This window comes from Oncorhynchus clarkii, chromosome 33 (assembly GCF_045791955.1).
Source record: "Oncorhynchus clarkii lewisi isolate Uvic-CL-2024 chromosome 33, UVic_Ocla_1.0, whole genome shotgun sequence".
NCBI classification, from domain to species: domain Eukaryota; kingdom Metazoa; phylum Chordata; class Actinopteri; order Salmoniformes; family Salmonidae; genus Oncorhynchus; species Oncorhynchus clarkii.
The window spans coordinates 13,093,947-13,120,363 of NC_092179.1; the positions used below are offsets into that span (position 1 = coordinate 13,093,947).

Sequence of the window (26,417 nt, forward strand, 5' to 3'; positions counted from 1 at the left end):
CATGGTAACTTGGACGCGAAAAGAGTTGAAAGCTGACATATCCCACCAAGAGAAAATGGTGAGCAGTTTTCCAAACAAATGTTAGCTACTTTATCTAACTAGTGAGTTAGAAAATGAATATCTGGTTAGGTTGTTAAGATATTAAGTAGCTAGATACAGCTAGTTGCATAAGTTACTTGCTCTGGCAACAAACTGGCTACATAGCTAACGTTAGTTAGCTAAACCAGAGTTAGCTAAGTAATCTAGCTAACGTTAGCTAGCTACTGCAAGTCTGTGTTTGTCTCTTCTTGCTTCGTTCAGCCTTATCTTGCTACAGCTAAATGCTCTATCCCCTAACTTTCGATTCTGTATGTTCTCTCCCTGTTAGCCACCCAAGGATGCAAAGGTATCTGTTAACTACTGTTATGAATAGCATAATATTGATTCATGAGAGATAGGCTAGGCCTAGTAGATATAGCTAGCTAAATTGAATATAATATCACGTTCTCAGTTTCTCCCCAGCATCTCAGAGTTTAAGTTCTTTAGATAGCCATGCTCTTTACCTTCATACTCACTTTTGTAATGCCCACAACTTGCAAGAATTCCGTAGTTTGCAGATGTGTCTATGATCACAACTGATTACATTTGTTCATCAAGTTGAATTGTTGATTTGGCTCAAGTCTGCCCAAAAGAAAGGAGGGAAGCTCAGTAAGGCTGAAAAGGAGCAACTTCAGAAAGAGGAGGATGTGAGAAGACAGAAGGAAGAGGGTACTGGTCATTTCTCATCATTCAATCCATGACGAAACCTCTGTCATATGCTAATTGTTGTATGTCTGTGTGCGCATTTGTACCATTTGATCTGTGTTATTGAACTGCCATTTGTATCATAGATGCTTCAATAGTATGCACAGTGATACATCAGTAAAACATCAGATACACTTATGGGGCTACTTCAATAGTATGCACAGTGATACATCAGTAATACATCAGATACACTTATGGGGCTACTTCAATAGTATGCACAGTGATACATCAGTAAAACATCAGATACACTTATGGGGCTACTTCAATAGTATGCACAGTGATACATCAGTAATACATCAGATACACTTATGGGGCTACTTCAATAGCGTGCACTGTATGTTTGACCCATGACTCCTTTCCCCCTCTGCTGTGTAGAGGAGGCTCGACTCCTGGCTGAGAAAGAGGAGCAAGAGAGGCTGGAGAGAGAGAGAAAGGAGCAGGAGGAGCATCAGAAACTGGAACTAAAGGTATTACCATCACTGACCATTAACATTCATGGTTATCGGTGTGTTTGTGTACAGAGAGGGCTCTTGAAGTTAAACCTGTCCGTAATGTTCTAATGAAAAAGAGTGATCATTGCTTGCTTTCTGTGACAGGACAAAGATCGCAGAGAGGATGAGCTGAACGAACTGCGTCATCTAGTGGAAGAGAACCAGACTGCAGTCACCAAGTGGGAGACTGACTCCAGAGCGAAAGCCAAGGTGTGTGATTGTTCTAAAGCTCTAACTCTGACTTTTGTGTAGTTACTAAGATATTAGCTATGCTAGTCCGAGCCTTCATGTTATGGTTTTACCAGACACCGTGTCCAAGAGACTACCGTAATGGCCTTGGTAGATGTAGATAAATAAATCAGATGAGCCCCATTTGACATAGTTAAACACTGCTAATTTTCTCCCTAGTGGGACAGGTACATGCGTTGTGACGGGAGTCCAGACCCGTCAGTCCAGCAGGAGATCAACACCTTCATCAACCTGTGGTGCGAGGACCCAGAAGTCCAGATCAAACCGATTCTAAAGGAGTGTGCCCTGGCGCTACGGGTGGGTTTACTATTAAACACCAGGGTAACATTATGGAGACATGAAACAGGAGAAGGGGATTCTACCGGTTCTGAATGTGTCCGATAAGAACGCTCAATTCAGTTTTGCATTTGAAAACACTTGTTCCTGTTTGAGCCCACTTAACGGGACTCTGTCAAGAGCAATTCTATTTGAGACAGGTATTGATCTGTATAAGGATTCTACCAAATGAATGATGAACATAAACACGGCTGCACTTCATCTACGCCTGCAGCTGCTAGAGGAGCTGGAGGGTATGCTGAGGGACCAGCCTGAACCAGCTGATGCCCTGAGGTACCAGGAGACCCTGCTCTCCATCCAGACTCTCATCCAATCCAAACTTGACCACAGCACTGAGGAGATACTCAAGGTAGGGGTACGGATGATGTTTAAGACATGCAGAAAACATGTCTGCCAGTTTTAGGAAACAACTGTATTTAAGTTTTATAATGTAACATGAGCATGTTTTGCTGAGGTCTGTGTTTCTCCCTGGCCACAGTGGGCCAATGCTCACTCAGACATTGAGACGGGGAACATGCAGACAGTGGTCCAGGATGACATCATCACACTGTGTCTGTGGGCCAACCTTAACAAGAACCCAAGGCACGTCACAGACGTATGTCTGATTTCGTTCTATTCACTTCACACAAATAGAGACTTTCTATCTAGTCTCCTTGCTAACAGTATTTTTCTTCTCAAACCCATTCTTATGGATGTGTTGGGTAAAGAAAAAAACAGAACAATTTAGTGTTTCTCTCTCTGTGGCTCTCCAGGTTTAAAGGGTTCCAGTTCGAGGAGGTGGGACTGGGCTTTGAGCTTCCCAAACAGCTGGCAGTCAGTGACGTCGCTGTGAGAATCCTCCACACCCACTATGACCACTTGTCTCACCTGGCTAACCTGAAAAGCCAGAACCCCAGCAGGATGTCCCTGGGCCTGGGGACCAGGGAGGAACTCCTTCTGGAGGGAGCGACCCCCGTGGGGGAGTGTGGGGAGATGGAGGGAGATGGTGACAGGAGAGGGAGCACACAGCAGGGAGGTGCAGAAGAAGAGGTGCAGTCTGTCAGAGGGTCTGAAGGCAGGAAGGTAAGCTGGAAACAAAAAGGATGAATTAATAAAATAAAAAAAAGTGACATAGGCTAACGTCTGTGTGCGTATCCATGTGTGCATGTGTATGCGTGTCAGAGTGCGGTGAGTGTGATATCTATGAAGGAGGAGGGGAGGAGTGGTCAGAAGCAACTGGAGGATGCGCAACAGAAGCTGGAGGAGAATGGGATTCAGATAGATACAATGTTAGAGGGAGATGACTCAGGTGAGAGACTACAACTGGCTCAGAGGACAAAGTGGTCAAATAACAGTCCCTTTATATATTTCACTGTTCTGTTTGGATTATTTTTAGTGTCATGTTTAGGGTTGCAACATTCCTGGAATCAGGAAAGGAATAAGTAGCAAATCTAGAAGTCCTTCAAACAAGATTTCTGGGAAAAAATTGAATTTGGGGAAAGTTTCCAGAATTTTGCAACCCTAGCCATGTCACTATAAACACGGCTTGTGAATTAACCTGCCCCTTTCATTCCATATTGTGATTCCCATGTTCACCTGTACGTGTGTCTTGTCCAGGTGAGGGAGACTCCACCCCTACCCCGATGGACCCAGTGATTGACAGCTATGAGGGTCAGGTGGTTGACCTGCAGCAGTACACACCCCTGGGAGGAGTCTTCTACTGCGATGTCTTCCGTCTGCCGCCACAGTCCCAACAACTCAATGGATGGGAGATGAGAGAGGTGAACCAAAACCACCAAGTACAGCACCTATGCTGAACAAAAATATAAACGCAACACGTAAAGTTGTCACACAACACAATGCCATAGATGTCTCAAGTTTTGAGGGAGCGTGCAATTGGCATTGCCTGCAGGAATGTCCACCAAAGCTGTTGGCAGATAATTTAATATTAATTTCTCTACCATAAGCCGCCTCCAATGTTGTTTTAGAGTATTTGGCAGTACGTCCAACCGGCCTCACAACTGTAGACCACGTGTAACCACCTCAGCCCAGGACCTTTACACCTGGCTTCTTCACCTGCAGGATCGTCTGACACCAGCCACCCGGACAGATGATGAAACTGAAGAGTATTTTTGTCTGTAATAAACCCCTTTTGTGGGGAAAAACTAATTCTGACTGGTTGGGCCTGGCTCCCCAATGGGTGGGCCTATGCCCTGCCCATTCATGTGAAATCCATAGATTTCGGGCCTAATTTATTTCAATTGACTGATTTCCTTTGAACTGTAGATCATGGAACTCGGTGTAATTGTTGCATGTTGGGTTTATATTTATGTTCAGTATAGTTCAGAAAGTGCCCTTTCTGACAGCAGTTTCCCTTCCTACTCCATGGACTTTCACTGGACACCCCGTCTGTGGGTTACTGAATGTGTAAACTCCTTGATAAAGTATATGATGCATTAATCAAGGGGACTAGATAACCTTGAGGAAAGTAACAGAACCAGCTTTATTTCTCTGAGTTTACATCAGTGTCTCTCGCCCCAACCCCCAGCTGTTGGACACAGGGCTGCAGCCGTTCCCCTACCCCACAGAGCAGACTCAGATCCAGGGCTCTGCCTCCATGAAGCTGGAGGACAGTGGGGTCTTGACCAGTCCCCCTGTAGGGGTCACAGTCACCCTGCCTGACTCTGTCCTATTCCTGGAGGACCCCCAGGTGGCCCGCTGGGACCCTGAAGGTGAGAGACACCTGGAGAACTGGACGGGCTCCACATGGGACTGATAGTGATACAAGTATTTAACAAATGCCAGAATCTGAATGTAGTTCCTACCTTGTGGGGGGGGGGCACTCTACCCAGAAAGTACAGAACTTTCAGATAGAAATGTGTGGAGTTGACCTGATTCCCTTTTCTACATTGAGAGCCATGATGTCTAGTCAACACATCTAACAATTCTGTCAATCAATAGGTCAGCACTGGAAGACCGACTGCATCAGTGAGACGTCGTACGACCAGGCAGAGCGGAAGATCTCGTTCAAGATGGACTCCTTCTACGCCTTCACGCTTCTACAGGACTCGTATGCCAACATGCCGTTCCAGAGCTGGGAGCTCAGACCACTGGGCCAGGACTCTGCCCTGCTCACCATCACCGCAGCCCTCACTGAAGTCAGCATCACCATCAAGGCAAGAACTCGCTATCTGTCATGCTCTATCTCCTCCAGACACTGTTGGGTGCATCTCAACAGTTTAAAATGGCTTCCTCTATTCGTGAACATTCCTCAGTGATTCATACCTGAGGAAACAGTATTGTGGAAATCTAGACAATGTTTTCAGTGGTAATGAAGGAAACGAGGCTATTATTGTATTGAGGAATTACCCAAATCCATGAGATAATGCATCCTGATTCATCTCTCTGACAGGGCAGCAAGTGTATGCTCCAGTCAGACCAGGAGAGAGGACTGAACCACATCCTGGGCCAGTGGATGAGTCCCTCTGGACTGCAGAAAGCCATGGTCAGCGCCGGGGTCAACATCTTCGTCAACCAATACTCCGACAAATATGTCAGCGTAAACGCAAAGGTGAGTGCCATCAGCATACTGTGGATTAGATGCATGTTGCACAAAGCAATGTGGGCACACAATTCATGTTGCTTGTAACACCTTTGAACCTGTATAGCAACAAAAACCTAAACTCAGCAAAAAAAGAAAACGTTTATTTTCAGCAAACTTAACATGTGTAAATATTTGTATGAACATAAGATTCAACAACTGAGACAAACTGAACAAGTTCCACAGACATGTGACTAACAAATTGAATGTGTCTCTGAACGGTCAAAATAAAAAGTCAGTATCTGGTGGCCACCAGCTGCATTTAGTACTGCAGTGCATCTCCTCCTCATGGACTGCACAATATTTGCTAGTTATTGCTGTGAGATGTTACCGCACTCTTCCACCAAGGCACTTGCAAGTTCCCGGACATTTCTGGGGGGGGGAATGGCCCTAGCCCTCACCCTCTGATCCAACAGGTCCCAGACGTGCTCAATGGGATTGAGATCCGGGCTCTTCGCTGGCCATGGTAGAAGACTGACATTCCTGTCTTGTAGGAAATCATGCACAGAATGAGCAGTATGGCTGGTGGCATTGTCATGCTGGAGGGTCATGTCAGGATGAGCCTGCAGGAAGGGTACCACATGAGGGAGGAGGATGTCTTACCTGTAACGCACAGCATTGAGATTGCCTGCAATGACAACAAGCTTAGTCCGATGATGCTGTGACACACCGCCCCAGACCATGACCACCCCGATCCAGAGTCCAGGCCTTGGTGTAACGCTCATTCCTTCGACGATAAACGCGAATCCAACCATCACCCCCGGTGAGACAAAACCGCGACTCGTACTTTTTTGCCAGTCCTGTCTGGTCCAGCAACGGTGGGTTTGTGCCCAAAGGCGACGTTGTTGCCAGTGATGTCTGGTGAGGACCTGCTTTACAACAGGCCTACAAGCCCTCAGTCCAGCCTCTCTCAGCCTATTGCGGCCAGTCTGAGCACTGGAGGGATTGTGCGTTCCTGGTGTAACTCGGGCAGTTGTTGCCATCCTGTACCTGTCCTGTGCAGCTGTTACACGTGGTCTGCCACTGCGAGGACGATCAGCTGTCCGTGCTGTCTCTCTGTAGCTCTGTCTTAGGCATCTCACAGTACGGACATTGCAATTTATTGCCCTGGCCACATCTGCAGTCCTCATGTCTCCTTGCAGCATGCCTAAGGCATGTTCACACAGATGAGCAGGAACCCTAGGCATTTTTCTTTTGGTGTTTTTCAGAATCAGTAGAAAGGCCTCTTTAGTGTCCTACGTTTTCATAACTGTGACCTTAATTGCCTACCGTCTGTAAGCTGTTAGTGTCTTAACGACCGTTCCACAGGTGCATGTTCATTAATTGTTTATGGTTCATTGAATAAGCATGGGAAACAGTGTTTAAACCCTTTACAATGAAGATCTGTGAAGTTATTTGGATTTTTATGAATCATCTATGAAAGACAGGGTCCTGAAAATGGGACGTTTCGTTTTCACGAAAAATAAAAAATACAGTAGGTTGGGGTGTAGAAACGTCTGATGCGGTATCTTTCTCCTACCTTGTAGGACACTCAAAAAAAAAATATATGGATCTGAAAATCTGGTTAGGCTAAAATGGTGTTGAAAAGCTTGTCATAACATTAACCTTTTCTCCAGGACCCTCTGATAGAACATGCTGTGTATGAACAGATGGCCCTGCTCTCCTCTGCCTTTGCCTTCTCCTGGAGCCAGTGGAACACGCAGTGTGGCCATGAGCGTCTGGTGCTGCAGGTACACTCACACTTAGAGATGCATACGGTTTAAACACACTCACATCCTCACACACACACACACAGTCCTTGGATAGAGGACCTCCCCAGAAAGTAACAGAAGTAGCTTCAGAATCAGGAACAAGGAAAGAGCTGCAGTGCATATAGGGGAAACACTGAGCTGGTTGACTGGACAGACTAGATTTGGTTGAGATTCACCTCTAGTACGGACATTTCCTTGCACCTGCATAGTACTTTTTCCGTGCAGATGGACAGGATATTCACCCTACTATTGAAACCTTCTCTCCAAAGTGAGAGAGCACCTAGCAGCCATCCCAGTGTCATTGTGGTGTGTGTACAGTAGGATTAACCTCTCTCCCAGGTGTGTGAGCACCTAGACCCGGTCCCGGTCCGAGAGGACTCGTGGTGTGTGTACCTACTGGGGGCCCGGAGGAGCCAAAGGCTGAGGATCAAGGAACACAGTGAGGCGTTCTCTCCAGAGCTGGACCCCGGCAGCGAGTTCCACTCCACCTTCCTGCACATGCTCCGAGACGGCATGTCCCCCGCCGGACAGGAACGACGCTCTCACCACCTGTTCGTCGACGCCGTGCACAGACTGCTGTGTGCCACACGGCCTCTCACATACTCCTGACTACAGTAGATACTAGACCCCCAAGCTCTGTCAGAGTAGCCAACAACCACAGATCTAGGATCAGATTTAACTATTCCCGATCATAGCTTTAACCATTAGGGGGAATATGTATATCTGATCTTGTATCAGGTAGGTTAGCGGAAACTTCAACCTACTGTGCAGAACACCGTGGGTATGACAGACTGCTAACTGTGAACTTTAACCCTTACAACAGATGGACCCTCATGTAAAACCACAAAGCTTATTTCTGTAGAATAAAGTTCCTTTATTGTGTAAAGTTTGACTCCCCCTCTTTGGAACATACAAAAGTGGATGAATTTCATAAGTGAGCACTTAAAGAAGTAGAGTAAAAACCATTTGTATGAGTTTGTAACAAAACGCTGGTTATAACAAAGACGCAATATAATAGATACACACATATCCCCTAACACTAATGCTGTCAAACGATAAATTAAACATAAAAAAATGGCATTTTAATTGTTAAAATGGTGGCCTCTTCAGGCAACCGCAAATACCATAATAGATTCAGAAGTTTACTATGAAATGTGTTTTAAAAAGTAAAAGCGGCTAAATCCACTGTCCATGAGCAAGCATGTTGATGTCCATAGGATGATGGACCAACAAATACTCAAAAAAGGTGTGACGTGATTGGATAGCATGCGCTGAAGTCCATTACATGATTGGACAGCCCAATGCATTGTGCCCACATATACAACAGCCAACAACATTACAATCCCCCTTCCGTAACGGCGCTGTAGAATGTCTCCGGGCACCAATAGTAAATCTGTATTCAGTGTTCAGTAGCCCCAGTACAAACACCGACTGCTTCTGTCTTCACACACTAACTAGTCTATCACACGTGATGGTTCAAGTTGCAGAAGACCTTCCAGGGGTTGACCGTACCCAGGTGCCTACCCGTCCATCCCAGTCTGTTGGGGCCACAGCCCCTCTAAACCGGTGGCTGTCCATTGTGCCTCAGCCCTGTGTAGGGCCACAGGAGCTGCTGGATGGTCACCCAGGAGTCCCCGGTCCCCACGGGCGCTCCATCCACGGCCGGCTGCAGCACCAGGCTGGCTAGGAGGGCCAGAAGGCCTGCTAGGACCACTACTAGGGCCAGCCAGAGCCACAGTCCTCGGGACCCGCTGGCTGCAGACGCAGGCCGGGAGGAGTAGCCCAAACACGGGGCTGCTGCGGTCTGCTCTGCCAGGATGGGACTGGAGAGAGAGTGGGAGAGGGAAAGAGACGATTTAGAATGGACGCCAAAGTAAGACTTAGCCTGGGTTAGCCGAAGCCAAGCTAATGTCTGTCCGTCTTCCCAAAGCAGTGATGTAGCGATGCAGAAACAGACTGGCGCCTAGGCTAAATTAGGATGGTGTTAGCGGCGTGGACTGACCACCACTCCGAAGCGTTCTCTGTAGCACACACCTGGTACACAGAAAATAGAAAAACAGCCCTAGAGCATGTTGAGCGGCGGGGCAATGCATGTCTCACATACACTCCCCAGGATGGGAAGAGATTAGAGCCGAAGGAGAGTTTGGTTGAAGCAGAAACCAGAACCACACGTCCAGAGACTGCTCGGGCTCAGAGACCAAGGGCCAGATTCACAAAGCGTTCGCTCTTGACCAGGTATATTGTTCACACCCGTCTTTCTGCTCAGTCAATCTGGACCAGAGTCTGCTCCCCGGACCTAAAGCAGCACAGCCTGGAAGCCAGATGGGCTTATGATTTAACCAACCGCTTTACATTTGTCAAGCAGTTGGCAGAAAGCAGACAGGAATCCAGGCTACAGCATCTAGAACCCTTTTCACACTACTGAGCCAAGCCGAGCTGTACTGCTCTGGTCTCATTACACTTCCACGGTAGTTGGTGAAAAAAACTATCTGAGCCAGGACAGTACAGTATGGTTCAGGTGGGCACGATGGTGTGAAAAGTGTATAAGGCTCAGGAGCGGCAGAGAAGCTACTAAGCCTAACCAGCTACGCAGCAGTAGAAAGCAGTGCTGCCTGGCTGTAGATGGACGTGAAACACTAGCGGTTGGTTCACTACTAACGTCTTGTTGGGCATAATCAGGGAGGTGATTTTGTTGCCCAGCTCAGTGAGACTGGACTTCCTCTGAACGGGCACATCCCTCCTCTCCTCATCTGAAGGAGAGTCTGCGTCGTAGGCAGGCCTGTGGGACGGGGTGGGCATGCACGGTTCACACACACAAAAAATACATACAGACACTAATGCATGTCTCACACACACACACACTTGTTTAACAACACACACTTAGGACCCACATTTTGTTACATGCATGCACACAGATACTCTGCAGTCAATGTTCCACATGCGCCTGTTATGTTTGCAGGTTGTTCTCCTGCTGACTTGTTACATACATATACAGTACATGGTTGGGGAAATTAAATGCAGAATGTTTGTTTTCAGGTTGGGCTAATATGAGACACGCAAGTGCTTCTGCAACACAGCCGATATCAGCCCTTACCCCTTCATCAGCATCACGAGGGAGGGCTCGTCAGTCTCAATCCAAGCCCCGGAGCTAACAAAGCGCTTTAGAGGAGGACGCGCCGTGCTCTTCCCCGTCACATTCCTGTAACCGCGCAACATACATTCACAATCCACACGTCACATTCCTGTAACCGCGCCACATACATTCACAATCCACACGTCACATTCCTGTAACCACGCCACATACATTCACAATCCACACGTCACATTCCTGTAACCGCGCCACATACATTCACAATCCACACGTCACATTCCTGTAACCACGCCACATACACAATCCACACGTCACATTTCACACAACACCTAACGCAGACTACACAGCCTGCAAGTCATGTTTTAACAAAGGCCCCCAATTTACAAACACCTAGATGCAAATTTCTTCCTCAGAAATCAGAATGGGGTTTGTTTTGCAAAACAGGGTCAAGACTGCGTTTTAAATATTCTTCAACAACTCCTCATTTCCCCCACACAGTGCTGCAGTCTACCTACCAGGGAGATCTGCGGGTGAGTCTCTCCGCCTCCGTGGTGTCCTGTGGTTTATTAGGCATGTCAAAATGCATGGGTCCCCCTCCCCCACCGGACCGGGGGATAGCTGCTATGCTGACCCGTCGGGCTGATGCCTGAGGAAAGGAGGAATAGGGAAAACAATACAATACAGTGTACAGATGCAGACAGTGATCACTACAGTGACTAAAACAGCAGCACATCATATACACTGAGCCTAAACTGACCTACCTTATAGGACGTTGCTCCAGATGGTTTCTTGCCTCTGAAATCATCTAAAGGAAAAATATTCAGTATTAGGAAGAAACATATGATAAATGTGTGTGTGTGTGTGTGTGCGTGTGTGTGTTCCTCACCCGAGTGTGTTCCTCCTGAGTGGGATCCGAAGGACCTCTCGTTCTGCAGCATGTTCTCCCTCAGCTCAGTGAGCTCAGCGTGTTCCTTAGTGTACATCCTCCTCAGGTTCTCTACATGCTGGACCATTATCTCTACTGCCGTGCCTGTACGAGACTCCTGGAGGGGGAGAGAGAAGTCACAGACGCCGACCTACACCGTCTACCTATATGACTCTCTTCAAAAAAGGTGAGGGGAGAGAGGGGGGGACAAATCACGCAATTCAATTGTACTGTACCTGGTGTATGGCGCCCAGCATCTCTGAGCGACTGGACACTCTGGTCATGGACTGGATGAGGATGTCCAGGTTCTTCTGAAGTCTCTGGATGATCTCCATAGACTGGTTATCATCCTCACACAGAGGGGCCAGGGCCTGGGAAGGGCAGACACGAGGAAGGTAAAAGGAAATTGTATGCCCCTCACCTGTAGCAGGTCCTGACAGCTACATTTGGACACCTCACTCCTGTGTCTCCCTCTTCAACCGGTCCCTTTACATGTGGTTGAAGTCTCCCTTCCCTCTCACCTGTAATAGTCCCTGGCAACTGGACACCTCCCTCCGGACATTCTCCTCTGCCAGGTCTCGTGACCTCTCCTCCAGCCTCAGCCTCTTCTCCAGGGTGAACATGTCACACTTAAAGCCCAGGGACAGGCGCTGGAACTCAGTCTGGCAGAAACACAAGCCTTAACTCTATGGTACATACAGAGAGATAATCAAGAGAAAGAAAATGTTGTAAGCTTACCACTACCTCAATCTCCTTGTCGTTAGGGGACAGGCTGCAATGAGGAAAACAGAGTAATACAGTATGTGTCACTAGAAAACAGAGTGTCACAGTACCTGAGAGCATTTATATTATTATCTTGTAATGCATCTTTAGAATATGAGGTGTTGTATGTTGAGCAGCCTACCTGCTTCTGTCCCCTACGGTTGAGTCCTCAGAAACAGAGGCTTCAACTGGTACGACACAGAGAGAAAGAAACATTTGTCTTGCTATTGAGACCGATATCGTTTTTTTCCTAGTCAACCACACAACGTGACAATTTAATTTTGACTTCCGTCAGTAATTAGACTTATGCAAGTATTAAAATATTAGGAACGTTCTCAGCTGAGGTATCTGGGGTCAACTCACTGTCCTTCTCTGTGGTAACACTGGTTTCACTCAGGTCCTCTTGTACCTTCCCTTCCTCGATGACATCCATACTGCGAGACAGCTCCTGGATGATTGTGGTGAACGTTACACACTCCGTAGACACACACTCTCCCTCACTGTACACACACACACACACACACTTCTCGGTCTCGCTACTACCCGCCGCCACAGACACACACATACACACACACACTCGATTCTAACAGACTGTAATCCAGTGTCACATTGTACAGATCTAGCTAGGTATACTGTAGGACTATCATCCATTCTGCCAGAGCGCTGTGAAGTGCTTCCTTGTGTAGATAAGCACAGAGTCGACTTGAGTGAACATTCTTTCACTTCCACACAAGGCAGGAAAGACAACATTTTCACAAGGTCATGATACTACTTATGCAAAGTTCTCACTATCACAGAGCTCTCATCTCAAATGATTAGTGCACTCCTTTTGATCAGGACTCCTTGTAGCGCACTAGGGATTAGGGTGCCATTTGAGACAGCGAGCCATATAATCATTAAATAGACAGCTCACCAGCTCCTTCTTGAACTTGCTCCTGAGAACCAGGGAGTCAATTTTGGCTCCTGAGGGGTCAGGTGTCGTAGCATCCCTTGGACCCTGTGATGGGTCAGTGGGCGCAACATTCAGTCCATCCATAGTCGGAGAGCCTCTGTCCCCTGCCAGACTGACTGTCCCTGTAGAGCCAGTGAAAGAAGTGTTATACACATGCAAAGGCACGCACTCTCCCTCACACACACTGATGGCAGGAGGCCATAGCTCCTGTATTTCCTCCTACCTGACAAGTCCACTTCCACTGTAGGCACTTGCACCACTGACTCCTGTGTGTCCTCCTCCTCCTCTAGTACTGGTAACAGGCTGGTGCTAGAACACACACACACACATTACAGAGCGCTGCAGCAATTCCACCATGCCAAAACAATTGCACAACTTGCCATTATCACTACGGTGTGTCTCCATCACAACCAAAAGCAAGAGTAACGTTCTAAACATTTCAAACAAAGTCAACATTAACCTCCTAACAGAAAATTCATCTCAGAGAAAAGTACACCACTTCCATCATGTAACTAGGACACAATCATGTATACACACTCACCTGTCCTCTGCTAGCACTCTCTCAGCCAGCTGGTCCTTGGTTAGCTTCTGAGAGAGAGAGAGAAAAAGAAAAAAAAAGGTGAGAGATGAATACAAGTGGCCTTGTAACATACTTTCAGCACCACTCGTCAGAGGAAGTTAATGATTTAAAAAGTGTGACGCGTGCGCAAAATTGCATACCGTACCTGTCCCATGGCATCAGAATGTTATCTCTGCTCTGTACAGTGAATAGAAAGGATGGGGATTTCTCATTTCTTACTTAATGTGCTGGTTGGTGGAGAGCAGCTGTGTGTGTGTGTGTGTGTGTGTGTGTGTGTGTGTGTGTGTGTGCGCGGACAACGCACTCCCACTGGCAGGGCAGTAAGTAGTGTGGGCGGTGGAATACTGAACACACTACAGCTAGGTAAGAGCGGAAGGCACTAGACTATATAAAGCTGGCTACTCGAGCGCAGAGCTATGCTTTGAGTGGTTGTTGGGTAATGGAACTGTGCATAACAATCAAGAGGAAAATGACACCATAAAAACCAAACTCAAATCTCACCGCAAAACAGATACAAGTTGGATCCAGATCCCGTTTATGTATTATCTATGAAGCTTTTAAACTCTACACAACCCATGTTTAGAAACAAAACGGTTATTCAGAAGTGGGGACACAGGACAATCCAAGACTGTTGCATATATTCATGCAACAACCAGCCCAGGACATTGCATAATTTATAAGCAAACAGGGTGATGTCAGGCAGATTTGGCCAATAATGCCAGTGTCTTCGTTTCCTGCTACTGAATAACTGCCAGACTGGCAAAGCTGATGTTGCTGTGGGTCATTAAGTGTTCATAAAGGGATTATAAAAGGTTTAAGTGTGTTCAACCAAGTTTCAACATCGGGAATAATTCATATTTATCCCGAGAGTCCCAGGAAATACCGGTAAAAATCGGAACTGCCTATATAAACTGTTTAAAACCAACATTTAGTCACTCACTAATATCAGGGTTCTCCCAAAATAAGATGGTCTGTGCATTGCCGGCTTGGCTGCGCCACTAGCCTATGTAAAGATTTCACAGTAAGTGAAACTGATATTTAGTAATGAGAGTAACTTTGATCGCCAATGACATCGTTGTGAATTGAATAGCCCTTCATGAATTCGGAGCGTTATTATGTTCCTCAATTAGTTCAGCGCATTTCAGCAGTAGGCTATCGCGACACAGCACGCACCCGAGTAGGCTACGGCTAAAAGCGTTTTCGAAGCATACAAACTTTGTAACGGCAGTCAAACAAAAGTCACATTCCCAAAGTTGCTGAGCTTGCTAGATAACCAACTCAATTACATAATATCGTCTATTTGGCTAAATCGAGTTGATGATTATGCAGATAGCAGATCAGCTCGTGAATAACAGAGATGAGGAAATTGTTTACATTTCAAGGCATCTTAAAATGGGGATCAACTCTAAAAACAAATATCCATATCTACTCTCATAAAATGTGTTGATCCCACATTCTCTTCGGAAGCTCTCATATAGGCAGCAATAGGAGAGGCGCAGTGGACGCGGGAAAAGTTCTAGCGGTATTTTGACATGCTTTTGATAACGCAACCTCTAAACTGGTTCAGGTCTCTGTGTGCAGTCCGGCCGTGTCAATTATGTGTGTGATTTTAATTTATGGCGACTGTGTGAAGTATATATGCTCGGATTCCATGCAACAACATGCATGGATAATGTGCTATTTAATTGTTTTGCCAATCTGCTGCTGCACATGTTGTATATCTTGTGGAATTGCATTAGTGCGACATTGGGGGAAAATGTTGTAATTTCCCGGTCCTGGGATCCCGGTTATGGTTGTTAATCCTTATAGTTGACTTGAGTTTTATAAACTCACATGAATCAAACTGGATTACTAGCCTACAAACAGAAACATAATAACCTATTTCTCCCCAAGACACCCTCAGAGAGTTGGGTCACAGTCAGCCATCATCAATGGCGACCCTTGAGCAATTAGGGTTTACTTCCTTGCTCAAGCGCACAGACAGATTTTACACCTGGCTCAGGGATTCGAACTAGCAACCTTTCGGTTACTGGCCCAACGCTCTAACTGCTAGGCTACCTGCTCTTTCACTCCTCTCCAGTCTACCAAACTGACACACAGATCCAGCTCTAAATGTTAATCCTCACCCCAGACAGATGAAACCTGCACTCTTAACTCTATTCGAAGAAATATGTTTGCTCCGTCTGGGAGTGCCACCCCACTGTGCCTACACAGAGCAGGAGACTGGAATAACAGAAATAGCATGTCTGTCTCTGTCGATGGACTCACAGCTAACCCCTGGGACAACACTTAAATAACCACACACAAACCGGCTCAGAAAATAGAGAGAAAAGTTTAGTCGACTACACAACGGTATACACGTAAACATAAAGACTTATTACACAGACATAACATCCTATGTACACAATCTGGATGAAGAAACCAAGTCAGTCATACTTGCCTCCCTTAGCAAAGTGTGCAGTGAAGCAACTGGAGCAGAATACTCACAGGAGGGAGGGACCATGTGTCCCCCTCCACCTTAAACCCCTCCTCTCTTGGCACAGGCCTCAGCCGACCAGGCCCTGTCCATACCCCTCCATCCCATCCACAACACAGCGCCACTCAGCCCAACCAGGAAGAGAATGAACAGAGTGAGAGTAAAACAGGGAAAGAGAGCGATAGAAAAGGGGAAGTCAAGAGGCGAGAGATGGTGTCACATTGGCTGCGACTGTCAATGAAGGAAGTTAGTTTTCCCATCATTGTGCCATCAGTAAAATACTTCCTGTGTATTGTACTGACCTGTGTGTCACTCATATTGGTCGAGGTGGTGATGTCCTCTCCTTTTCCTCTTTCGCTGCCGTCTGTCTGCTGGGAGCTGACCCCGAGAGAAAGGTGAAAGGTATGTGTCGCATAGAGCCCAACCAGAGAAATGACAAATGATTTGGGGTGTGCTTATCTCTCTCAGATAGTAGGAAGCAGCTGGGGTCACTGACTGACTGTGCAAACCTATGAGAGCAAATTCACTGCCCCAGCCCCGATTACAGGTGCATCGTGGGTATGCAAATTATCGCTAAAGGGGCCCAATTACACAGCCAACATTTCCCTCATTCAACTTGAAAAACTAATTTGACTGGCAAATGTGTCCAGAGAGGAAGAGAGGCATGCTACAGTGCACTCACACCGAAACTACGACTGTATTGTAAAAGCCACAGAGCTCTGATCTCACCTGCCAGTCAGTAAAATGGTCTCATTCATCACAGGGTAAGTGCAACTGGGAGATACCATCTCAGCCTGCCTGGGGGGTGGACTGTTCCCAGCAGTGATGGTCCTGTCGTGTTCTGGTGAGCCAGGCTGAGGTGTGTCTTGAAGAAGGGGCACTATGGTGTCAGGGCTCATTGCATCTGGACAAAAGGGTGAGGAGTCATAAGTGAAACGGCATTGGAGAGGGCCATCCAACTCAATGAAATATCCAACTCAAAGAAATATACTGAATGCATTAAGAGAGATACTAATTTGCTGTAGTTGCAGGCTAGAGAGAGTCAGGGATTACATGGTGCAGAGAGAAAAATACTGATCAGAGGGAAGGAAGAGTTTGTCTTACCCGATAGAGAAGAGTGGGAGGGAGGGAGTAGATGCTCCTCGGTGTCAACAGCATGCTGGTGGGCGTCCTCAGGCCCAAAGCATTCTGGTAGTTTGGCACCCTGAGGCACAACACATACATATCATTTAAAAGAGAAAGAAAAAGTATGAATATGATCAACAGACGAGCATCAATACATAACAGCCACCTGTCCATTCAGTTCATGTGAAAGGATGTAGCGATATCAGTCTGGCAAGCAACAGTGCCTTTGCTTACCCAACAACAAAAGCGTATAAAACAACCTCTTACGTCACCTCTGTATCAGTGTGAGTCACTGTCCATTCCCTATCGATCCGATTAAGTAAGAAAGCGCGACTTCAGAAGATGAGCCATTCCGTTTAGTCTATCTTGAACTAATGAATAAAAGCAAGGTTGCATGAGTTTGTCAAGTGGTAGGAAAGTAAAAAGTATGAGAGAGGAAGATGGAAAGAGTGCGTGTTCCAGCCTAGATTGGTCCATGTCCTGTTGTCTATTCACCGAGGTGTGGTTAACACTTCTGCTCCTGTTCCAATGCTCTTAAAATGCTTCCTTACTCTGTTCCTTCCTTGGAGTGGTCACTGATCAGACATGATAACAGGACTGGTAAAAGCTACACAAAACCTAAGTGATCAGGATAGATTAGTTGATTCATTCAAGGAAGAGGCGAGGGAAGGATGCATGTTCAGTATTTGTATTTGAATGGGGCCTATGACCATTCCCCCTTTTCCTGCCCACCAGCACCAAAGGAAGAAGTGGCCCCTTAAAACTACCACCACCACATACGGTCACATGCACTCCGACGACTACGGAGATCTACATGCTAGAAGGGACATCCCCATTCAAAGCAATGTTCCAAGGTGGGGGTTCTACTCAAATGAACACCAATTATTTTATATGACAAACAACCACCAGTCAAGTCTGGAGTGGACAACCAGAAAACGAATCCAGAGAAAAGCTTTAAAGCACACTGACACAATAAGGTTACATACAGAGTAAAAGGTTTTAAAGACTGCCATCTACCTGTGGGGATAGACTGTTCACCCTCTGGTCACTGTCTGTTGCCGCTGTGGTTTCTGAGAGAGAAAAAAAGGGAGGGAGGGAGGGGGAGAGAGACCGGAAGGAAGAAAAGCTAATTAGTTCAAGTTGAAAATCATCTCTGTGATATTCAGCTGGGGTCACTGGCAAGGTCAAACTAAGCCCCACCCACTACCATCTTAGACCATATTATTAGCCCGTTAAACTCCCTGTCTGTGTTAGAGTGGGTTTAGAGGCAGTAATAACCACATTCTTTGGGTTCTGGCAGCCAGTGATGCAGGGAGACCACTTCCACTAGGTTTGGATGACTAACACCTGGCCATAGAAGGCTGGGGCATAGAAGACTTGCCAACAAACCACACAAACAGACAGAAGGCTGGGCCGTCTAGGGGCTTTTAACCAGGACACACATTAAAAAGGTCCCTTTCTGGAGACCCTGGCCATCTATGGCTGTCCTTGCCACAAACCCCAGAGGGCTGTGTGGGTGTGGTTCTTCAAGGGTGGCCGAGTACTCTGTGAGTCCAGGGATTACAGGGGTGAACCGCACAGGCTTTTGGACGGACTCACTAACCCCTGGTTTACACAGTGTTTCACCCAGCTCAGTAGCCCAGAACCACAGAGAAACCTTACAGGAACTCCTGTAAACTCACTAAAAATACAGCCCAATATGGAGTTATAATAGGATATGATCATTACTAATCTGTGGAATCCTACTCACCTCTCAGATCCTCTCCCTCCGTCTGGTCGGGTTCACTTTGCTCCGAGAGAGGAGAGAGAAGGGAGATCCCCCTCATTCCCCCCTCTGGTCCCTCTCCCCCCACCACGTTCCACCTCTCCCGAACCTCCCCAAGCTGGTCCCCCCTCTCCGTCAGTCTGTCCTCCTCTGTCGGTCCCGTCTCCTGACTCTTGAAGTCCCTGTACGTCTCCACCCCCTCGTTCTTAAGGAAGTCTTGGAGGACAAACTCCTCGTCCCAGTCCAGGTCTTCCCCAGCCTGACAAAATAAATTAACTGAATTAAAACCTGTTCGGGGAATCAATCAAATCTATTTCTAAAGCCTTCTCCACATTAGCAGAAAGAGGTTTTTCCAGTAACTCTGCCTAGACACCAAAGAGCACGTAGAAGCACAGGGAAAACTGTCTAAAAAGGCTAATGAATAAAAAACAAACAGTAGGATAAAGTTACACTTGTTTATTCAATGTGTCAATGTTTTAATTGAATCTGTCCCTACTTAAATAAATGATAGATATATACATAGAATGGAGCCTGTTCAAAGTGCTAATGTGAGATTTCAGAGTTTAACAGCAAATCAAAACATGGAGTACGATGAAGTTAAATCAGCATTCCTGGGAAAATGTAAGATCAATTGTGCGTTTCTCTTCCCTAATAGTTAAGGTTGGGGAGATGGTAAACTGATCCTAGATCTGTGCCTACGGCCGATAGACAAATTAATATGACAGAACAGGACAGAGAATATTTCTCCTGATCAGAAAGTGTTCTAAGTGTCCACTCAGCCTCCCACTCCATCCTTTAGCGTCTCTATTAAACAGCCTCTTCATCTGGATGGAAAACGTACTCCAAAGTTACACAGCTATTCACCATCTGAATCAGAGTTCTATTCTCTGCTATGTTCCATGGCTCTCAATGCCTGTGTCCCAACAGTAGGCCAATATCCACTATACCCGACATCTTTCTCCCATACCATCTTTCTACAAGATATTCTACATGCCATCTGTGGCACACGGGGGACACCTCTTCCCCCATCTCTCAATTAGTCCTACCTGTGGATCATCAGGGTCAGGGGTTTCACAGCTAGTCTCTGCTGTCCCGTCTACCTCTTCCCTCCCTCTCTCTCCCCCTCCTACCTGTGTGTCCTCGTCGGGGGTCTGGCAGCTGGCCTCCCTGCTGTCCCCCGGGGTATTTAGCCGGTCCAACTCTTCACGCAGTTGCCGCTTCTGATTCTCCTGCTCCTGAACCCTGCACGGACGGATCCACGTAAATTACACACATACAGTGCCTTGCGAAAGTATTCGGCCCCCTTGAACTTTGTGACCTTTTGCCACATTTCAGGCTTCAAAACATAAAGATATCTAACTGTATTTTTTTGTGAAGAATCAACAACAAGTGGGACACAATCATGAAGTGGAACGACATTTATTAGATATTTCAAACTTTTTTAACAAATCAAAAACTGAAAAATTGGGTGTGCAAAATTATTCAGCCCCCTTAAGTTAATACTTTGTATCTTTAAGAAATGGCTTTCTTCTTGCCACTCTTCCATAAAGGCCAGATTTGTGCAATATACGACTGATTGTTGTCCTATGGACAGAGTCTCCCACCTCAGCTGTAGATCTCTGCAGATCAACCAGAGTGATCATGGGCCTCTTGGCTGCATCTCTGATCAGCCTTCTCCTTGTATGACCTGAAAGTTTAGAGGGACGGCCAGGTCTTGGTAGATTTGCAGTGGTCTGATACTCCTTCCATTTCAATATTATCGCTTGCACAGTGCTCCTTGGGATGTTTAAAGCTTGGGAAATATTTTTGTATCCAAATCCGGCTTTAAACTTCTTCACAACAGTATCTCGGACCTGCCTGGTGTGTTCCTTGTTCTTCATGATGCTCTCTGCGCTTTTAACGGACCTCTGAGACTATCACAGTGCAGGTGCATTTATACGGAGACTTGATTACACACAGGTGGATTGTATTTATCATCATTAGTCATTTAGGTCAACATTGGATCATTCAGAGATCCTCACTGAACTTCTGGAGAGAGTTTGCTGCACTGAAAGTAAAGGGGCTGAATAATTTTGCACGCCCAATTTTTCAGTTTTTGATTTGTTAAAAAAGTTTGAAATATCTAATAAATGTCGTTCCACTTCATGATTGTGTCCCACTTGTTGTTGATTCTTCACAAAACAATACAGTTTTATATCTTTATGTTTGAAGCCTGAAATGTGGCAAAAGGTCGCAAAGTTCAAGGGGGCCGAATACTTTCGCAAGGCACTGTATTTACACAGACCGACACGTAAAGCAACACACTCCCAAAAACATCAACAAAAAGGGTCACTAGCCACAAATACTTCTGAAACCACGTCAATCATGCATCCAGTGAGTACAATGCAAATGAACAGATTCATCACTCTCACCCAGCCCATTGACAGCGTAGTGAAGGGTCCATAACATAACATACTGTACCCAATCCGCAGGCCCATGCAGTGTCCCATGCTGCTGTTGCCCAGCCTGTACTAGGATGGCAGGAGCTCTGGAGAGCCCCTAACTCCCAGTATCGGACAGCTCCTAACACCCAGTCCCAGACTAGTCCAGAGTAGTTTAGAGGGCCTGTGCACAGCTGGCTAGCCCAGACAACGTTCCCACAGCCTGGCCCGATAACGGCCCCCCCCTCCCCCTTTTATCCTCCAGAGCAGGGCGGCAGTGTGGAACGGGCCCACGTGGCAGTGAGGCAGCTACAGACAGAGCCATACTGGACCAGGACCCAACCACTACTTAGACAGGTTAGAGGTCACCCAGTCAGACCCAGAGCACAGAGACTTCAGGAGAGCAGAGGGAAGCAACCAAATATGACCAGATTCCTCCCTAGATCCCTCCTGCACAGAGTCTGTATCTTCTTAGACAATGAAAGCCCCTCCCACCACACTGTAACCCTTTCTTATTCAAGACCCGCAAAATCTACTTGACCAGTGAGAGAAAAGCAGCACTCTAGTTCCTCTTGACCCTCACTTCCAACAGGCACACACACACAAACACACTCAACCCCCACTCACCTGACTGACAGGTGTAGTATCTCAGTGCGGGACCTCCTTATGCTGCTGGCCATCTTGATCAGTTTGTTCTCCAGGGAGTCGGTGTACTGGTCCAACTGCTCCAGGCTGAGGCCCCACTCCGTCCTCCTCTGATCCAGCTCAGACTGCACCGCCTGTGGGGGAGAAAGGGCAGGGAGTCAGCCTCTTCCTGGAGCTACAGGGTCTCAGGCAGTCAGACAGCCTATCCAGCGGTACTAGACATACAGTAAAGTATGTCCATCTCTTAGCCACAGCGACACTACTGCACTCACTCTTTACTCAAGAATAATGTTTACTGTTGACGTGTCTGACGAATGCAGATTGGAGAGAGAAAGAAGGTGGGAGAGAGAAAAGGGAGGGAGAGAGGGGGGAATGAAAGAGAGAGGGTGGCAGAGGGAGGTGACAAGGACCGAACGAGAGAGAGCGAGTGTGTGTGTGTTGCAAGAGAGAGACTGAATTTACACTACAGCACACTAACTAAGCCACGCTGCATTAATAGGCATTGATGGGATAGAGAGTTATATAACATTGTAGATTAGGGATCTCTGGAGAGGAGAGAGAGAACAGCCATATTATGTAATCCTCTAAAAGCTACGAGCAGAGAGAGTCCTATTCAGCCCAAACTCCTCCCTACTCTCCACATTGAACTCAGTAGGGTGCATCTCAATAGCCTAATTGCTCCTTTCCGCGTCTCATTTCCTGTATCTGCATTCTGCACTGATCTGAAAGAACAGGATAAGTGAAAAGCAATATGATGGAAAACCAAAAGGTATTTGCTCTTTTCTCTCGAATCTCTGAACCTAGAGAAACACCAACCTCTTCTTTGATACAGATATGTGACCCCCAGGATACCTACACACACACACACCTAGAGTTCTCTGGTACAGAGTGACTCAGGAACATCCTCCTCTACCACTGAGCTGGATAGTGGGTTGATACATCCACTCGAATAGCTCTAGTGTGTGAGTGAGGGAGAGAGAACAATAGAAAAATAGAGAGAGAATGAGGGAGAGTGAGCAAGAGATAGAACGAGAGGAGCATGAGTGTGTGTGTCAGAGAGAAGAGAGCAAGAGCGAGGACAGAGAGAGCAAGAGAATGAGAGGGGAAGAAAGGACAGAGAAAGAGTAAGAGGACAGAAAGAAGGAATGAGAACGAGAGAGGGAGAGCGAGAGTGTGTGCATCTGCGTGAGATCGAGATAGTGTGTGTGTATGCCCCTCACCTGCAGTCTGGGGTCTTTACTAGCCCCTGGTCCTCCATAGTGGTGCATGAGTCCTCTGAGTGTTGACAAGATGGAATGGCCCTCGTCCTTAAAATCTCTCTTCTGAAAACAACCAGAAAAACAATTAATGTGTTTCAGGTTATCCGTGTAACTACTTTAAGTACTAATCAATTCAATTTTCTATGGAAGAAAATGAGTCATGCATCTACACCACAATCAGACCATAGATGCACAAAAAGTAGTTTTCTCCATGCTTTTGAAATGTGTGCTGGTTAGATACCAGTCCCTGCATAGTGTATTGAGTGCATAATTAGGACAGTAAGGGCTGAAAATATCTAATGAATTATCAGGACTGCTGTATCTATAGTGTACAATTGGGACAATGTCTGCTGTATAGAGTACCAATTTGTTGATGAGGCTCTTGAACTCCGGGGACATCTGGTCAGGTGTGGGGCCCTGCAGGAGCACTAACACCTCCCTGTCCAGAGACTCATCTAGCGCAGATGCAAAGCTCAGTGGCGACACACGCGCCGCACCCTGGAAATAAAACACGACTTGGTCATTAACCCTGAAGCGGATAGGCTGATGGTTTCAGTAAACGATAGCATAATAGGGTCCCTGGAGCTGAAGTTTTGGGTGAATACAGTGGATTGGTTCTCAAAGGTGTGAGCGTACTCAGAGAGAGTGGGTGTTCAATTCACAGGCTGCAAACATGGAACGGGGGGATATATTTATCTGACCTCCGGAGGTGTTTGAGCAAGGGCCAGTTCTGTCTGCAGGGATCCTGAAGTGCTGTGGTTCAACCTGTACGCCACCGACAGGGAGAGACCTGCACTGCAAGAGGGAGAGCGAGAGAGGAGAGAGAGAACCAATCAGAGCAAACTACAAAGACAAAAGGACATAGTTAAACAGAGAATACACATAATTCCCCAATCCTGCTACAAGACCAGTCAAGGCTCCACCTCTAGTACAGTGTACTTACACTGCCATGTCTGGCGGCATCATGTGTATCTGGCTCTCCAGCTTGGTCTTGTCTGCTCTCAACAGCTGTCAGAGACAACAAGACATCAAACACGGTTAGATAACACCACGACTGCTGCAGCTAATACATATTCACTGCAGCTGACAGACAAAGACATGCATCATATAGGGCTCTGCTGAGAGAGAGAAATCATTTTGCAGAGCTCTCTGGTCGGCAGTTCAGAGCAGTGGGGGTACAGCATTGCTGCTTGTGCACATCCATTCCTTTATGATCTAGTGCATGGGAGTAGGGGCTAAGGGGAGATTTGGGATAGGGTAATGATTATCGAGACAGCCTCCTCACCTCTGTGACTGATGAGTACTCCATCACTGTAGCCATCAGCTCCTCAATCTGTCTGCACTTCTGTAGAGGGGAGACAACATGACAGCAATATTCTTGATTATTGTATTTCCCCCCAGGACAATGTCTCTGAAACATTCCAAATGTACGATCATATGAATGAACAGATCAACAGTCTATGCCCTGAAGCCTGGGTTATCACTGATCTAAGGACCCCAATCTATAATGTGACTTTCGCTTTGTACAGCCGTGTTATCATAGAGAATGTATAGTAGGGGACAGCCCGACTACAACAATGACCCATCTTTATTCATTACTGAACAGATACGGAACAAAAAGTACTATAAATAAATGGTTTGTTTTTTTATTCAGATGATACTGACCTGGAGTATGAGGGATTCCTTTTCACTCACGACAGCATCAAAGGAATGGTTATGGACCTGTGGATGAGAGAACAGACACTACACCATGAAACCACTGGCACTCATCCACAACACACAGGCAGACCAATCAGGAGCAGGCGTGGGGATCACTGTGATCCTAAAGGCCAGTTACGTAGGTCCATAGCACTGCACTCCAGGACTTTTTCAGAAGACCATGAAAGGCAAAACAAACATTCACACAACCTTTTCTTCTGGGCACAGTTGACCAGAAACAGATCAAGCCTAGTCTTGGACTAAGAAGGATTCTAAAAATGGAGAATCTTAATTGAAAGTTGTTTTTTAGTTGAGAACTAGGCTTAATCTGTTTCCAGGAAACCGCTTTCTAGTTGCCAACCTTGAATCGCTTATTCCCTCAACAGTACAATAGTTTGTTCAATATAGTTGTGTGGACCCACCTGCAGCTCAGCGTTTAGGTCACACAGTTCAATCATCCTCTTCTGGAGGTCATCCATCTCCATGGTGACCTTGATGTTCTAGTCCACAGGTAGGTAGGGGGGGGGGGGGGGGATGAGTAAATCTACCCTAAAAAGATGCCTTATTTTACCCTACCATGTCAGTTAAAAGTGGACAAGGTACATTTGAGTAGATAGCCATGGAATGGCATTTCCTAAATCAGTGTTTCCCAACCCTGGTCCTCCAGTAACCCCAACAGTACACATTTTTATTGTAACCCTGGACAAACACACCTGATTCAACTTGTCAACTAATCATCAAGTCCTCAATGTGTTGAATGAGGTGTGTTTGTCAAGGGCTACAACAAAACTGTACTGTCGTGGGTACTGGAGGACCAGGGTTGGGAAAAACTGTCTAGGATCCTGGAAAAACAGCAGACAGGAAGTTCCCAGGGGAAGCAGATAGTCCTGCTGCTGTTGTGTCGCCCTAGTAGGCACTTAACTGATCAATGACACTGATTGGTCGGTGAGCACAATCCTGATGACTCGCCACCAAATCAAATCTCTCATTAAAAGGAATGACCATCACATAGAATCCCTCGGGGTGCCTTTACGATGCCTCCAATTAAATACATGATAAAGTAATGAAATGACCCAAGAGCAATGTAGATGTTGATGAAAGGGGTTCTGTGTGGAGAGAAAGGTATCCAGTACAGTACCTCATCCTGAAGACAGCTTATCTTGGCAATCAGACTCTGGTTCTCTCTCTCCTGTTGGGGAGATGTTGAGTTAGTATAGGACTGTGGACGTTGTATAGTTAGTTGGATACAGGAAACAGCCAAAGGAAACACCAAAACGAGACAGAACAACTTCTATGCCAAGGTGCATTGATTCTACAAGTGTCTAAAACTCTGTTGGAGGGATGCGACACACTTCTTCCACGAGAAGTTCAATCATTTGGGGTTTTGTTGATGGTGGAATATGCTGTCTCAGGCACCGCTCCAGAAACTCCTATAAGTGTTCAATTGGGTTGAGGTCTGGTAACTGAGATTGCCGTGGCATATGGTTTACATCATTTTCATGCTCAACAAACCATTCAGTGACCACTTG

The 26,417-nt window shown here is 46.5% G+C and overlaps 2 protein-coding genes across 5 annotated transcripts in view; one reads left to right on the forward strand and one right to left on the reverse strand.

The window, feature by feature from the left end:
* On the forward strand, window positions 1-8,076 carry LOC139392842 (dynein axonemal intermediate chain 7). Of its 2 annotated transcripts, XM_071141143.1 has the most exons (16): window positions 1-58; window positions 368-385; window positions 660-747; window positions 1,159-1,250; window positions 1,380-1,484; window positions 1,683-1,820; window positions 2,074-2,208; window positions 2,338-2,441; window positions 2,612-2,921; window positions 3,021-3,147; window positions 3,456-3,619; window positions 4,387-4,570; window positions 4,800-5,014; window positions 5,251-5,409; window positions 7,056-7,169; window positions 7,530-8,076. In XM_071141143.1, the coding sequence occupies exons 1-16, from the start codon at window positions 2-4 to the stop codon at window positions 7,797-7,799; spliced, it is 2,280 nt and encodes a 759-aa protein (XP_070997244.1). In that variant the 5' UTR covers window position 1; the 3' UTR covers window positions 7,800-8,076. The 2 variants fall into 2 exon arrangements, with proteins under 2 accessions (XP_070997244.1, XP_070997245.1); XM_071141144.1 differs by lacking the exon at window positions 368-385 and having other exon boundaries at window positions 13-58.
* The window catches only part of LOC139392841 (inositol 1,4,5-triphosphate receptor associated 2-like), a 23,343-nt gene continuing 4,969 nt past the window's right edge, over window positions 8,044-26,417 (reverse strand). The window contains exons 8-36 of one of the 3 annotated variants that reach the window (XM_071141141.1): window positions 26,027-26,077; window positions 25,311-25,388; window positions 24,856-24,912; window positions 24,476-24,535; window positions 24,134-24,198; window positions 23,892-23,985; window positions 23,554-23,688; window positions 23,152-23,253; window positions 21,914-22,065; window positions 19,997-20,108; window positions 18,852-19,125; window positions 18,119-18,171; window positions 17,081-17,180; window positions 16,706-16,880; window positions 16,279-16,354; window positions 13,462-13,508; window positions 13,144-13,229; window positions 12,882-13,042; window positions 12,332-12,416; window positions 12,111-12,156; window positions 11,951-11,978; window positions 11,728-11,868; window positions 11,443-11,577; window positions 11,168-11,324; window positions 11,043-11,086; window positions 10,797-10,927; window positions 10,285-10,389; window positions 9,850-9,969; window positions 8,044-9,013 (exon numbers count right to left, since the gene is read on the reverse strand). In XM_071141141.1, coding sequence (XP_070997242.1) covers window positions 8,749-9,013; window positions 9,850-9,969; window positions 10,285-10,389; window positions 10,797-10,927; window positions 11,043-11,086; window positions 11,168-11,324; window positions 11,443-11,577; window positions 11,728-11,868; window positions 11,951-11,978; window positions 12,111-12,156; window positions 12,332-12,416; window positions 12,882-13,042; window positions 13,144-13,229; window positions 13,462-13,508; window positions 16,279-16,354; window positions 16,706-16,880; window positions 17,081-17,180; window positions 18,119-18,171; window positions 18,852-19,125; window positions 19,997-20,108; window positions 21,914-22,065; window positions 23,152-23,253; window positions 23,554-23,688; window positions 23,892-23,985; window positions 24,134-24,198; window positions 24,476-24,535; window positions 24,856-24,912; window positions 25,311-25,388; window positions 26,027-26,077 — 3,135 coding nt within the window. In that variant the 3' untranslated portion in view covers window positions 8,044-8,748. Of the gene's footprint in view, window positions 9,014-9,849; window positions 9,970-10,284; window positions 10,390-10,796; window positions 10,928-11,042; window positions 11,087-11,167; window positions 11,325-11,442; window positions 11,578-11,727; window positions 11,869-11,944; window positions 11,979-12,110; window positions 12,157-12,331; window positions 12,417-12,881; window positions 13,043-13,143; window positions 13,230-13,461; window positions 13,509-16,278; window positions 16,355-16,705; window positions 16,881-17,080; window positions 17,181-18,118; window positions 18,172-18,851; window positions 19,126-19,996; window positions 20,109-21,913; window positions 22,066-23,151; window positions 23,254-23,553; window positions 23,689-23,891; window positions 23,986-24,133; window positions 24,199-24,475; window positions 24,536-24,855; window positions 24,913-25,310; window positions 25,389-26,026; window positions 26,078-26,417 lie in introns of all 3 variants that reach the window. The other 2 variants (XM_071141140.1, XM_071141142.1) reach the window with 2 other exon arrangements.

Coding starts and splice junctions, on each gene's coding strand:
- LOC139392842 (XM_071141143.1), top strand. CDS start 2: ATGGTAACTTGGACGCGAAAAGAGTTGAAAGCTGACATATCCCACCAA. Junction 5,410..7,055: donor ATGTCAGCGTAAACGCAAAG/GTGAGTGCCATC, acceptor CCTTTTCTCCAG/GACCCTCTGATAGAACATGC. Junction 7,170..7,529: donor ATGAGCGTCTGGTGCTGCAG/GTACACTCACAC, acceptor CCTCTCTCCCAG/GTGTGTGAGCACCTAGACCC.